At 36.2% G+C, this 14,110-nt stretch overlaps 1 protein-coding gene across 4 annotated transcripts in view; it reads right to left on the bottom strand.

The window, feature by feature from the left end:
* The window catches only part of UTRN (utrophin), a 366,404-nt gene that overhangs the window by 308,001 nt on the left and 44,293 nt on the right, over positions 1 to 14,110 (bottom strand). For all 4 annotated transcript variants that reach the window (XM_088141718.1, XM_088141704.1, XM_088141714.1 and 1 more), the window contains 2 exons: positions 6,358 to 6,419; positions 680 to 772 (listed from right to left, as the gene is read on the bottom strand). In XM_088141718.1, the coding sequence (XP_087997844.1) occupies positions 680 to 772; positions 6,358 to 6,419 (155 nt within the window). The remainder of the gene's footprint in view (positions 1 to 679; positions 773 to 6,357; positions 6,420 to 14,110) is intronic.

Genomic DNA, 14,110 nt, shown 5'->3' with positions numbered 1-14,110 from the left:
TCTCTCTTTGAGCATGAGGTTAAGAAAGCACATTTTGTAGTTTTGTTTGAAAATGGAAAATTGTGGCTGTGGAAACAGGATTTATGAACCATGTATATCAATCCAGTTGTTTGTTAATTAACTAAATTTGCTGTCAATGGGGTACTATTTCCAACATTCAGAGGAACAGGACTTTTAAAACCCTGACATTTCATTTTGCTTCCTGCTAAGGATAGAGAAATTATCTAAACTAAGTGTCAGGCTTGGACAATATAGACTGGGTTTTTTTTCATCAAATCAAAAGTGTCAAACGTATATGCATTTTAAGTTTGCTGCTTTAAAAAAAAGTAACACCAGTTTAACACCTTGCTATATATTTTTTACTCCCTAATGAAGTACAAATTTCTCAGAAGATCAGAAGTGTGTGACACTTGCATACCTGAAATTCTTTTGTTACATCTGCAAGGCCCAGAAGCATAATTTTTGAAATATGTATCTAGAATTTCTCATGATTCTGAGGTGATATAGAATATGAAGGCCTACATCTGAACTCAAGGCCCAAGGAGGCATAAAAATACCTGCAGTCTTTAACTTTGAAAATGTCCATTCAGTTATTTACAACGTAGTATTGTAAATAAGCAAAGGCATAATATTTTTAATTATCTTTTCAAGATGATGATGAATGACAATAACCACCTACCAGTGGATTCCCTGTTAGGCCTTCCAAAAGTTCTAAGAGTTTCCTCCCATCTCGAAGATCTGTGAATATATCCTTTATTGGCTGTTTTCCACACTGTAAGATAAGTAATTTTTTAAAAAATAACTTTTAATTCTTTCTTCAAAATCCACAATACTACACAAGAAAATAAAAAGATAAACTGTAGCCAGACAGCATTTTGAAACACAATTACCTGCATATGTTCTAGCATTCCAGATTTCTTAGTGTGAATTTTATAACAGGGCTATGCTCAGTTTACTTTTCACATATTTTGGTCTACTCTCATTCACTTAGATGGAAAAGAATAGCACCAGAAGAAATTTGGTACCCCAAGAGTGAGATAGAAAATCAGAAGCTTCTCTTGCAGGGAAATGCTTTAGAGAATATATTTTACAGAGATGAGGGCCAGAAGAATTGCAGAATCTTTCAGCTGTCTATCTAAAACAACATCTATGCATATTTCCACCAGCCTCCACCATTATCCCACCAGAACATCTACCTAAAATAATAGCTTCCAGAGTGCTAATATGTGATGAAAAGCTAGTCTTTAAGCAAAGAAATCCAGCTCTCCCTTGCTGGATTTCCACCACAGAAGCAGTAGACAATATATAATTTCAAAGCATCTCCTTGCAATCCAACCATGGAATGAATGTAAGGGAGATGAGAAAATAATTCAGGCTGTATCATTTCCAGAAACTATAGGGAAACTCTATTTAGTATTCAAGAAACTAAGGAAAGAGTTCCAGTTCATGAAGAAAAGTTCTCAGTTTGAGATGAAAATGATAAAGTATAAAAGATAAACAGTTTCCCCCCACCCTACCCAGCCTAAGCACGATATATCTGGAAAGATTAAGCGCTACATTATGCAACATGTAAGAGCTGTTCAGGAACTTGGTTCCCTTCTGCACGTCCTTCTTAAATAAGATCATGATTCAAGCTTCAGAAAGCCTACTTTATGTAGATAAAGCTCACAAAGAACACATTCTTCTTTTGGGGGGGGGGGGAATCTATTACTGTACAAATAGCTTGCTCTCTCTCTTGCTCCCACCCTTTGTTTAGCTTCAGCATGAGCGCTTCCAATCTGCTACCAGGTTCTGTTTTCCTTCCTCTGTTTTTAATGCCTTTTATGTCACCCAACAACAAACTTAACATAAGGCAAAGCCAGTTTGCACTCACAGGCCCTCAATAGCTGAAGTTTAGATAATCAGCCTACAAAATACCTTAATGCAGAAATATTACCAGGTTCTGGAAGGAGTTTATTTCAACTATACTTGGATGAGGTTTTTTTATTTTATTTTATTCATGGGAAGCATCAGTGATCATTTGAAACTCTCTTTTACTAAGTATGTGTCAATTCAGACAAAGATTTCAGGATCAGATCTACCTGGGTATAGCCATGGCAGGCCACATGTGCTGAGGAGTGACGGAATTGTACAAAAGTGCTTAGGGAAAAAATTTGAAGATAGCAGTCATAAACCAAGAGAAACTAAGAGATTCTTAGTGCTACTTAATGACCAAGTCTTGGATCCTGAACTATGTTCATAAACTGGAAACAACCATCATATCCACCAATATAGACAATTAGTCCTGTTCCCTAATGGCAGCAAAAATGGAGGGGAAGACTAGAAAGGTTGTATGTACTTAAAGAGTAACTTATTAAGGCATATTAAAAGGGGAAAGCATGAAGTTACTTTAGCTCTTAATTACGTTCACTTCTTACTAACTTGTTATTACACCTTCCTCCTCATCACCTCACAGAAACAAACATACAGATTGTTGTTACTGGTTATTTACTATTCAAGAAACTAAGGAAAGAGTTCCAGTACATAGATAGAAAACTAATTTCTAGTTCATCTTCTGTACTCTAAATATGGTACTTTGATATCTGTGTCAAGATTTTCCATCTCATGTACCCAAGGCATGAGAATTTGATGTGGGAAACCATTCACAAAGCAGAAAGGTCACTATGCAAGGGAAGAAAAGTTTCAGTAAATAAAATACAGTGCATTTTGCCAGCATCTAAATTTAGAGCACCATCTTAAATGCGAAGTATTTTATTGTGGTTTTCTATCTGTTTATTTTTCTACTTCAATTTCTGTTTGCATTCCAGTTATTCAAGAAAGCAACAAATTGAATGTTGTTGAAGTTTTGGAGGGCTGGATATTTGCTCTCTGATATATTTACACCCAAAAACAAAACAAAACAAAACCAAAAAATAGTTCAGTTAGTTTATTTACTTATTTTAATGACAGTACAGGAAAAAAAATCATATATAATAGATTTCTTCTAAAATAGAACTGAAGAGCAACAACTATATTTACTCCCATGATGCTAAGTAAAGAAAAATAACACTGCCTTCCAAAATACTGTTTAAAGATTAAATTGTAATCGAAAGCAGCCTAATTTGTAAGGAATTACTATCAGAGTGAAATAAAAGCTTTCAAAATTAGGTTAACATGTTGTCTAGTCCAATCAAAATTATGTGTGCCCCCTTTGAAGAGTACAAAAACATTTCCAATATCCTGTATTTCTTCATTTCGCCCAGTCAGAATTTTGAAAATTAGTAGAGAAACCTCAGTTCTAAGTAGCTCATACAAACACATCCCACTAAAGAGCAAATCCATATGTTCATCCATATGAGCTACTTGTGGGTATCTTTTCCTTTCTGGGAAATCATTTATAATAATTTGGTTTTAATACTAGAACTCCAGTTAAAAATTAGCCACAAAGCAGTGTAAAATTATGGCTCCAAGTCCATTTACAAATTATGAGCAGAATCCCACTAATTCTTCTAGCTGATGAAACAGCTTTATTCAGTAAAACAAGAAGTCTTTTTTTCAGAGTCACATGGAAGCCTTCAAAGACCTTTTCCAAATCATTTTTCAAGTATGTACGGTGGTTATAGGAACTAAGAGATGGGACAGTGTTGTCCAAACTTGACCACTTTAAGATGAGTGGACTTCAACTTGTCAGCCATCATCCCAGAACAGTGTTTCTCAACCTTGGCATCTTTAAGCTGTGTGGACTTCAACTCCCAGAATTCCCAACCAGCTTGCTGGCTGGGGAATTCTTGGAATTGAAGTGCACACAGCTTAAAGCTGCCAAGGTTGAGAAACACTGTCCTAGAAGGCTGAACATCCCTAGAGCAGATTTTGGAGAGCCTGGGCACTTCAGGGCAAAGAAGAAGTCCCCTTATGGAAAGTCCATTTGCACACTATTAAATATTGAATTATTACCTATAATTTGAGTTTAATCCTAGTTAAATTGTATCTTTTAACAGAGAACAGAATTAAGAGGTTTTTTGGATAGTCATCCATGTTTTATTTCACTTATTTCAAAAGGTGATAACCTGAGTTTTCTGCACTTAAGGAGATCCTATATTCCTGCCATCAAATCCTGCCCTGGTGTCCTCACTGTTGATCAATATTAAGCAGCATTAAAGCAAAGGAGTGCAACTTCTCCAGATGAGGGCTGCACCTGGCCTTTGAGTGACATGCCAAGGGCTAAACTCCAACAGGAAGACAGAGAAGCAGGTGGGCCAGCATATAAACTAAATGTCATTTAATTCCTACTTAATTACACTTAAAATAACTTAATTAAATAAGTTAATATGATTGGTTACCGTGTATCTAAGAGTTTTTCTTTCCTGCGTAAGCGTGAAAAAAGATGCCACTGCAGTGGCATCTTTTTTTCAGAGTCACATGGAAGCCTTCAAAGACCTTTTCCAAATCATTTTTCAAGTATGTACAGTGGTTATAGGAACTAAGAGATAAGACAGTGTTGTCCAAACTTGGCCACTTTAAGATGAGTGGACTTCAACTCCCAGAATTCCCAGTCAGCATGGCTGGCTGGGGAATTCTGGGAGTTGAAGTCCACTCATCTTAAAGTGGCCAAGTTTGGACAACACTGAGATAGGAGCTGCTATTTACTCTGTCAGTCCAATAAGCTGCTCAAGAAGTGCAGTTCACTGCATGTGCAGAAGGGGAGGAAAAGCAAATACTACATTTTATTGCTGATACTATTATTTTTGAAAGAGGTTAAAATAGTGACCTTAAAACAATCTGAATGCAATAGTTTAAACTACAGGCAATAAACTGGAGATCATCATTTTCAATTCACATCTAATTGTCCTAAATTTTATTTTTAACAATTGCAATCCAATAAAATGAAAGGTATTTTCTATCTAAAAACTTTTATGTTTACTAAAGTGTTATACAGAAATGTTCTTACACAGAATCCTTATTATCTCAACATTTTATTATTTGAACAGAGCTGTTAAACTGCACAGCACATCATGCTAAGTAGTGAATTTTACCAAGACAAATAAATTAGACATATGATGATACTACACAGCTCATTTCATCAGCCTTCAACCCATTGTTGTACAAAGTTTCTAAAGTAGACTACTATCCAATATGATATTCTCCGGATAGTCTGAATTTCATCAGCCCCAGCCAGTATGACCAATGGCAAGGAATTATGATAAATGTAGTCCAAAACATCTAGAAGGTACCAAGTTGCCTATCCCAAGTGTTAATTAAGAAAGGTAAAGTGAAAGGTTGGGACAATATGGCTAACAATCATTCTGCAATCGGTCTTTCCCCCACTGCCACCCCAACCAAAGAGATTCAGGTTTGTCCTTAGATTTGTATGGGTTACAAGCATCATCAAGCATGATGATTTCTATGATTTTCAAAAATAATTACAAAACTGATGCATTAATACAACACTATGCTAGAACCAACCTAAAGTATTTATCAAAACTATATCAGAGGTGCTTTACAGTAAGCATCACAGGATGCTTTCAGACACGGTGCCATCAACGCTAATAAAATTTAACATATATAAATAAAAAACAGGGAGCGCAAACCCCCAACCTTAGTTTTGTGCTATCCAAATTATAGCTACATTCAATCTCTAACTGTACTGTACTACTAAGTGGAGGAATGCACAGCTGTAAGGACATCATATACAGATATACCCAAATCTACAAGGGAATGCTCTATCCAAGTTACATAACCTTGCATTTGGCTGAGATCTTCATTTGGGCAAAAGGTCACACTGAGCACCCATACCAGCATCACTGGATATGAAATGACTTTGTTCTTTGCTGTATAAAGCAAAAGATTTACTTTGGAGTTGCATTCCTGATACTGGCAGAAATCCCAACACAAACTGCTGACAATGCCATACAGCTCTGAAAAGAACTGTAGTATTCCTGCGTGTGGATTTTAAAAGACAATGAATCAAACATTTGTTTTCAGAAAGGTCAGAATCTCTGGAGAAGGTTCCGCCAACACAGGCAGCTTTCAAGAAACATATAATGCACACAGTCTATTAGGGGGCCCTTTATAATGAAAGGTATTTCAAAAAGTTATGCATTTACCAAATTCTGCAAACTGGAGTTAGGCAAGGGAAGAAGGAACTCAGGCGCAAAAAGAAAATGTTGCTGGGAATCTGAAAATACAACGTATTTTAATCCAACACATAACTGAAGATTTTATGTTTTACTGTACATAACTTAAGCCAGCCTTCCTTAACCTGATGCTCTCTAGATATGTGGAAGATCACTTCAATGCTCTCTGCAAATACCTGGCATGGAAACTCAATACATCTGGAAAGCAAGAGATTAGAGAAGAGTCACCATAAGCCATCCTTACCTTAGAAAAACGAGTGTTTATCCACTTGGTGAAAGTTTTCTTCTGTACATCTTTGTGTTCATCTAGAAAAGAACACAATTAAGAAATTTAAATATAGTTCTCAGAGTTATGCAATGGTATACCAGTCAAAATCTTCTTCCAGAAAAAGTTCTCAGGAAAACCAGCCTCATCTGAATGTAGAGGCATGCGATAACATTTTAGTAATGATTTTCAAGCTATATGACTCTCACAATTCAAGGATGAAGCCTATCAGAATGTAAACCTGGATGCCTATCAGAATGTAAACCAGTGTTCATAAACAGAATAGATAAAACAGCATTTTCTGCAATTATAATACCCTGCTACTCACCAAAAATGTTCTAAGCGTTTCTAAGAGTTCTCAAAAACAAACTGTTAATCTTTTCAGGAGAAGCAAATTCTGAAGACTGATAATTTCTGCACAGCTCATACAAACTAATTACTAAAAAAGAGCTACCAAATTCTGAGTGTTACTGGGCTGAAATGCTTTAAACCCTGAAACTCTTAGCAGGCAATCAGGAATTCCCCTTAATTTTCTTCCACAAAGATAATTCCCTTAATTACCTTCCACAATGACAGTGAATAGTATTCGGAGATATCTAGATGTTTCACCTCTTCTTCTTTGGATTAAAAGTTACTTCCCCCCCAAATGTGATACCAACATTAGGTTTCCCTCTCTACTAAAATAAAGCACTGAAATCATTTGTTAGGCTGCCATTTCTCCTTTGCTTTGGTTCACTTATTTTCCTTTTATCAAATAGAAGTTTGAGAGAACATGGCAGACTAATATTGCTTGATTAAAAATGTGCTTGGAATGTCAAACTCATTCTGACATCATCCATTATATTAAGCCACAAAGGTCAAAATTCTTTTTAACTAGTTCTTAAAATTCCCCTTTCCTTTAATTGCTGAAACAAAGGAATTTAGAAATAAAAGCAGGAATTAGCCTGTGGGTTTTCAATCACGGGACCAAGAATGTTGCAGAATGACAAGCTTGCATTGCCTGCCTTGGGATTATATTGCTCTCTCCCCAGATCTTCCAGGCAGAACTGAAGAATTGAACAGCCAATAATTATTATTCATTAATTTTTATACATTATCTCATTTTAAAAACCAATAATCCATAAAAACATAACTAATAACTACAAATTACAGGAGAGCCACCATACACATCCAAAACGCTTACGTGAACTGTCTCAACATGCCATTTAAGAGACAACAGGTGGGATTTTAAAGCATGCCTCTAGGCAGGGAATTTCACAGTATTAGAATTGAGCAGATCCTGTCCTAGAGACCAGTCCTCCCCAAACTGGTGCCTTAATGTGTGCAACAGTTTAGTTCTTTTTATCTCCAACTAACACAATAATCACACTGCTTTTGTTGCAAATGACAAAAACCATAATCCAATAAAAGAAGTCTAAGGGAATATATGATATTTATCTACGAATACCAAAAAAGCTGTAACATGCAAGTAGCAGCACACTTGTCCTATGTTGAAACTGAGAGGAGGTCAAAGACCAGTGGATTGAAATTAAGACAGGAAATTCAGCCTGAATATTAGGAGGAATTTAATGATGGTAAGAGCTATTAAGTAGATCAGTAGTAGATTCACCTTCACTAAAGGGTTTTCAAATGGCCATCTGTGGCGATGGTTTAGTGGATTCCTGCAGAAGATGGTTAAACTATATGATCTATGGTGCCTTCCAACTCATGCATTTTATGATTTCAAGTCTAGGGGCTTCTCGTGCATTATGGTTTTGTTGGATATACTGTGGCTTGGAGTGGACTAATTAGTCCCCCAAAGTTACTGTTGTGATGGGGGTTGGCAAGGAAGGGAGTCAGTGCTCAATACTCCTCGTACCAGACTGGGGAAGGCTACTGTACAGCCTACTATTATATTCAAGATAGAAGAGATGCTCTTAATGAACAATTAAGTAACATATATAAGAGAAGACAGCCTGCTGTTTAAATCATTTAGAGCAGGGGTGGAGAACCTGCAATCAACCTTTAGATATTGTTGACTCCCATCACCTCTAAATGGATCAGTTAGTGGGCAGGGACAAGGAAAGCTGTGGTTCAACAACATCTGAGGGTAATAACATCTGAGTAGCAATAGAACTGTCCACTTTAAACATTTCTTCATCCAGGATGAAACACTCATCTTTTACTTATGCTTTTGAATGACAGTTATAAGAAAGCCTATGCAGAAAAGTCAGTGGGCTGGAATAGCAATGCTAGAAATCAAGCTCACTGCCAAAAAAGAAAACCCCTCCTCTGTACCCAGCAGAGAACTTCAGTAGATCATGACAAGAGGGATTGAGCACTCACTCCCTTCCTTACCAACCCCCATTACAACAGTAACTTTGGGGGACTAATTAGTCCACTCCAAGCCACAATATATCCAACAAAATCATAATGCACGAGAAGCCCACAACTAAATTCATTTGCCATGTATTCTTTTCCTTCTCTTTCTCTGCTTTGTTTTCCTTCTCAGGGATACCTTTTTAAAGTCTAATTTACCTTATAACTTTGAAGGCAGAGATATTTTTTTTTTTTTGGTTTTTATTTTGTAAATTGTTCTGACAGCATTTCAGGCTGGAAGGCAGGACATAAAAGTGAGGTATAAATGGTTTAAAGAAATAGTGACTACAACGGTATAAATAATAATGAATACATAAGGACAGTAGTTTAGACAAAAAACACAAGTCCTCAGATCTTGTATTTCCATGAACTCTCTTTGCACAAAAATGCAACAGATACTAAAAAGCTAGGCAATGTATTTTATTATACTATCCAGTATTATTTTTAAAAAGGATTCTGTGCTATAGACAACCATTTTTGCCAATAGGATTGCGCAACTGACAACAATTCTTTTTCCAGGACTCAATTATCAAAGAATTTCACTTTTTGATTAAAAAAAACCTCATGATATCAGAAAACCCAAAATATAGCTTGACTACTAGAAAAAGCCTGGGATCATGAAGGAAAAAAGGAATTTGTTCAAAGCATGATATTTAATATATGACCTGAGGAAGCCATTTCAAGCCCACTCAAATTTGTGAGCAAGCATCACAAACACAGCCATTCTGCATTTTACAAGAGCACCTTAGAATCCTTTTAAAATCAGATGAAAATACACCTTTGCTCACTTAGATTCTGGGGTTATATTTACAGTGTGCCTAGCTATCATTTCATTAATCATGATTCGTTGACTAAGGCACAGTGGCTTGATTGGCACATGATGCTAATCTACGGAATATGCCTTAGAAACCATACACTAGGTCTAAGAGCTTTCTAGGACACCACTGTGCCTTGAACCAGCTATATAAATGGAGTTGTTCCATCAGTTCGGTACTGTGATTACAGAAGAGCAATCAGTGTATATGTCTCATTAGCAAGGAATTAGAAGAGGATGAAAAGGAAGATTTCATGCCAAGTATCTTGCATAATAACCTGTTGTGGTTTCAGTAAAATAGCACCAGACCTGAAAAGGTTCTTATATTCTAATTAACCATCCATTAACCTCAATGATTAGCTGTCAACTGATCCCATTAACCCCAGTTCTGAGCTCCCTGTAGGATTAACTGTCATGGGACAAGGCTCACCAATTCTATACTGGTTACTTAAGTCATTAAATTCATACTTGAGAACTCATATCATGCATTTATCATTTATCTAGCACTGGCATAACATATCTATACAACTAGCTCCTGTCATTTATAAACCATAGTTTGTAGTTTAGTGCTATATATGAATCCAGTTCTTATGGCTTCTTCAACAAACCTTGGCCAAAATTCCATGGTATTAGTGCAACATGAGTCCATTTTTATCTAAGCTGAAATTCATATAAATTCAAGATAAACCCTTTCTATTTGTGTGACTTTTCAATGCACCACTGAACATAAGCATATTTGTAATAAGCCAATCAGTGGGTAAGAAAATTTTAAATCAGATGGAAAGACCAGCTTCATCAATTTAAGCATGTTAAGACATCAACAAGAAATTTCATGAACAGACTAATAAAACCACCAATGTATTCCAGCTATTGTAGTCATTCTAGTTATTCTAGAAAGACAAGAAAGCTAAAGGGAAAACATTAATCTCTCTGAGGGCTTTTAAAATTTCAAGCCAAACATGGATTTGACCCATATTACATACACGCAGGGAGATCAATCACTTTGATACTGCCAATTCTTCTCACTTCTGAACCTTTTTTCAGTCCGGTACTGCAAAGCCCTGAATTCTCGGAGCTTGTGTACTAATAAGATTTAAAACTGCAAAGCTGTTGGAGTATTCAGAAACATCTCACAGGTGGTCTTTCATCCAAATTAAACTGAAGTTATTATTTCCCTGATTTTGGAATGTAAAGCAATTATAACATCCTGTCAATCTATGTAATGTACTGTAATCTGATACCTCATTTATTTCTTAACAGCCAGCACACCAAAGGTATTGTCAAAACTTAGCTTGGACCTTGCAAATTATACAGATTGACACATACACCAGTCTTTACCAATCTTGAACCTTCCAGGTATGTTGGGATTACAACTCTCACAAGGCATTAGCTGAGGATTCTGGGAATCTGGAGGGTCACCATTTGGGATAAGCTGATCTTGGAAATACTTCAAAATGTAAACTCTTTCATTTCCTAACAGGGACAACCAATTTCCACTTTGCACCCCCAGAGCCTGTAACAGTGAGCTACGTTTAGTGACAAAAAGCCACTTTTGGGGGAGGGGGGGAACAACATTAAACATTAAAACAGATTATCTGAATGAGCCTCAATATCCCTGCAGTGTATAATACTTCAGCCCATACTCTTGTGACATAATCATACCATTAGCTGGTCCTGGCAGCCCTGTGTCAAAGCAATTGAAAAAAAATAAGTATGTTCCCAACCCATAGTAACTTACCCACACATGCTTTACCACATGGAATTATCACACACATGCACACAAAAAGACCCAAAATCATTTTTGGCAGAAAGATGGCACCATTTTCAGAGTCCTGAAAATGCAAATCAAGAATGATAGTTATATTCCATTATCTGACATTGCAATTAAAGATTCCTCTCTGCAGAAATGAAAACTACTAATTATGGTTAACAGCTAAATGAAGGGTACCATTTATTTCCTGAAGCAAAATACTTTCACCGTGCCTTTAATCCTAAAAACCACAAAGTATTCAAATTTTTAATAAGGACGCTCAAATAATGCATAAGAAAGTAGCCTCTCTCTTTGTATGGCACAGCTCTAATTTCCTGAACTGGCAGAATTATTCCCCTGAAAACAGATCAATCTTACAGAAAATAGGAATAGTTATCACAGCTACAATCCTAGAATGTTTCTTAAGGAATAAAACCAACTTAGCTTAATGAGAATGTATTTTAAACCAAATGCAACAGTTTAATCATGCTTTTTACTTTATCATTTTATAAAATTATGCTTTATAATTTTACTGCTTGGGAAGCAAGCAGTATGAAATGGCAGCACCAGGACCTGTTTTTACAGTAGCCAGCGCTATGAGCCAGTGCACTGCTGCCATCTAATGATTGTCCAGATTTATGCATATCTGGTAGCCCTGGTGCTGTACAGTGCTTCTCAACCTCTGGCTGGCTGGGGGATTCTGGGAGTTGAAGTCCACACGTCTTCAAGTAGCCAAGGTTGAGAAATGCTGCTGTACCAAGAAAACCAGAGAGGGAAATACAATGTATATTGTCTTGAGCTCCTGGAGGAAAGGCAGGATATAAATCTAACAAGTAATTATGTTAAGTTGGGGACCATTAAATACCTCCAGTTGATCTACTTCTGAAATTTCTCCTTCCTACTAGATACTTCCATTGATTCTCACAATAGCACACCACTGCCCAATCACCATCCTATATCAAGAAAACAAGGCTGTCTAGAGATAAGAGGATTCTTAGCATTTTGACAGGGATTTGCATAACATCTCCAAAAGCTCCCTATCTCACAATGTAAAAGATATTAAAACAACGAGCTAGGAAAGGCCTTTCTTGAAATGCAACTACCTGTTCCCCATGAAGTTGAAACTTCATCTCCCTTCACACCTAATATTAAACTACACATCAAGGGGGCATAAGAATTATTTTATTTTATTTCTGAAATTTATAAGGCCAACTAACTCAAACAACGTGACTCTGGGTGGTGCATATATGATTATGTATGTTTATCTTTAGATTAAAAGTGGTTATAAAGTTAATCTACAGAAGAAATTTATATAGTATAACAGGCAATAATACTTGCCCAAAAAGGTCAATTCTTTCAAATCGAAAGTAGGTAATGTGCTTACTGATTGGACAAAGATTACCATTCAAGTGCCATGAAAAGTGGTCAATGGAAGGAGAAATTCTCCAAAACAGCCCTGAGTCATAAGCTACAGCTTCCTGGAGAAAGTAAGAAACAGAGCAGGAAGGAACTCTATTGTATCCAATTTTTAATAACTTATGAGTTAACAAATAGACTGGTTCCCTCCAATTACCACATTTGTCTAGAAACCACAGCATGTGCAAGTCAATTAAAAAAACTTAAACTGGGCAAACAAGAGGTCCAAAGGTTTAATAACTCTTAGAATCAGACCATTCATTGCAATTTCTTTCTATTCAAGTCATGCTGGCCACTATTGTACCTCAAGTATTCAAGTGTTTGCAGAAAGGAAGAAGAGATCCCCCCCCAAAAGAGCTTCAGGAAGAAAAAGAAGTCTGTTATTCAAGTAAAATCAGCTAGAACTATCTGAAAAAGAAAGTGAGGCTTGGAACAAAGTGAATCTTTTCCACTGCAACCTTTGAGAATGTTGCATGTTTACAGAGTAGTGTATATGGAAACTACTTCCTTTCTTGTTTTCAAAGGCGACGCTATGAAGTGCATAGCATACCAGATCCTTATGTACCTTGCAACACAGATATGAAACATGGATACAGTAGTAAAAATCAACCAGCAGTTATTCTTTGAAAAGGTTTGCTTTCCTGAGGAATGTTTAGCAAATCAATAGTTCAGTATGTGTTTGCCAGAATCTCTATACAGTAGTGATGGCGGGGGGGTATTTTATGTAACTTCTGCAACAGAAACTTTCTGGCTTAAATGTTTAACACTAAAAGTTAATCTCATGCATCATATATGAAACAGAAAAATAATTTCCTATGTTCAAATGTATATTTTTCCCCACAGGATTCTTTTCTATTTTTTTTCCTTTTTAATGCTGGACTTTAAGAACCATTTTCTTATCCTACAGCAACATAGCTTTCTTTATGCAATTTAGAGGAAAGATTAGCAAATTATTGGACTTCCATAAGATATGCACAGATCTACATCGCTTTGAATTTGCTGTTAACTATTTTAATACAGTACCAATGAATAATACATTATTTTGTTAAGTTAGGGGAAAAAATGAAAATGTTGTAATTTCAGGATGCCTGAAGAAATATACATATAAATATACTCCAGATGCAGATCGAGCCCAAATTCTCTTGAGCCTCTCCTCTTCTGTTAGGCACTTTTAGATGAGCTTCTCTCATGGATGCTGTTGGAGAAGATTCCTTGAATCAGCAGATTAAGCAGATGAGCTTAAAATTTCCCTTCAAATTTGTGATTCCATAAAATATACCTACACATGCCCTAGCTTTTCAAAACAAAGGCACAATACTATACCCCAAATATGTCACTTCCTTTTCACTGAAAATGCTTTATTAAGTTGTGTCTCTATTACAGGCTTAAAAGTT

The sequence above is a fragment of the Python bivittatus genome, unplaced genomic scaffold (genome assembly GCF_059951505.1).
Source record: "Python bivittatus isolate LINGU-HERP-01145 unplaced genomic scaffold, Pbiv_v1 ctg000020_np1212, whole genome shotgun sequence".
Taxonomy (NCBI): Eukaryota; Metazoa; Chordata; class Lepidosauria; order Squamata; family Pythonidae; genus Python; species Python bivittatus.
This window is presented reverse-complemented; position numbering and strand designations above follow the sequence as displayed.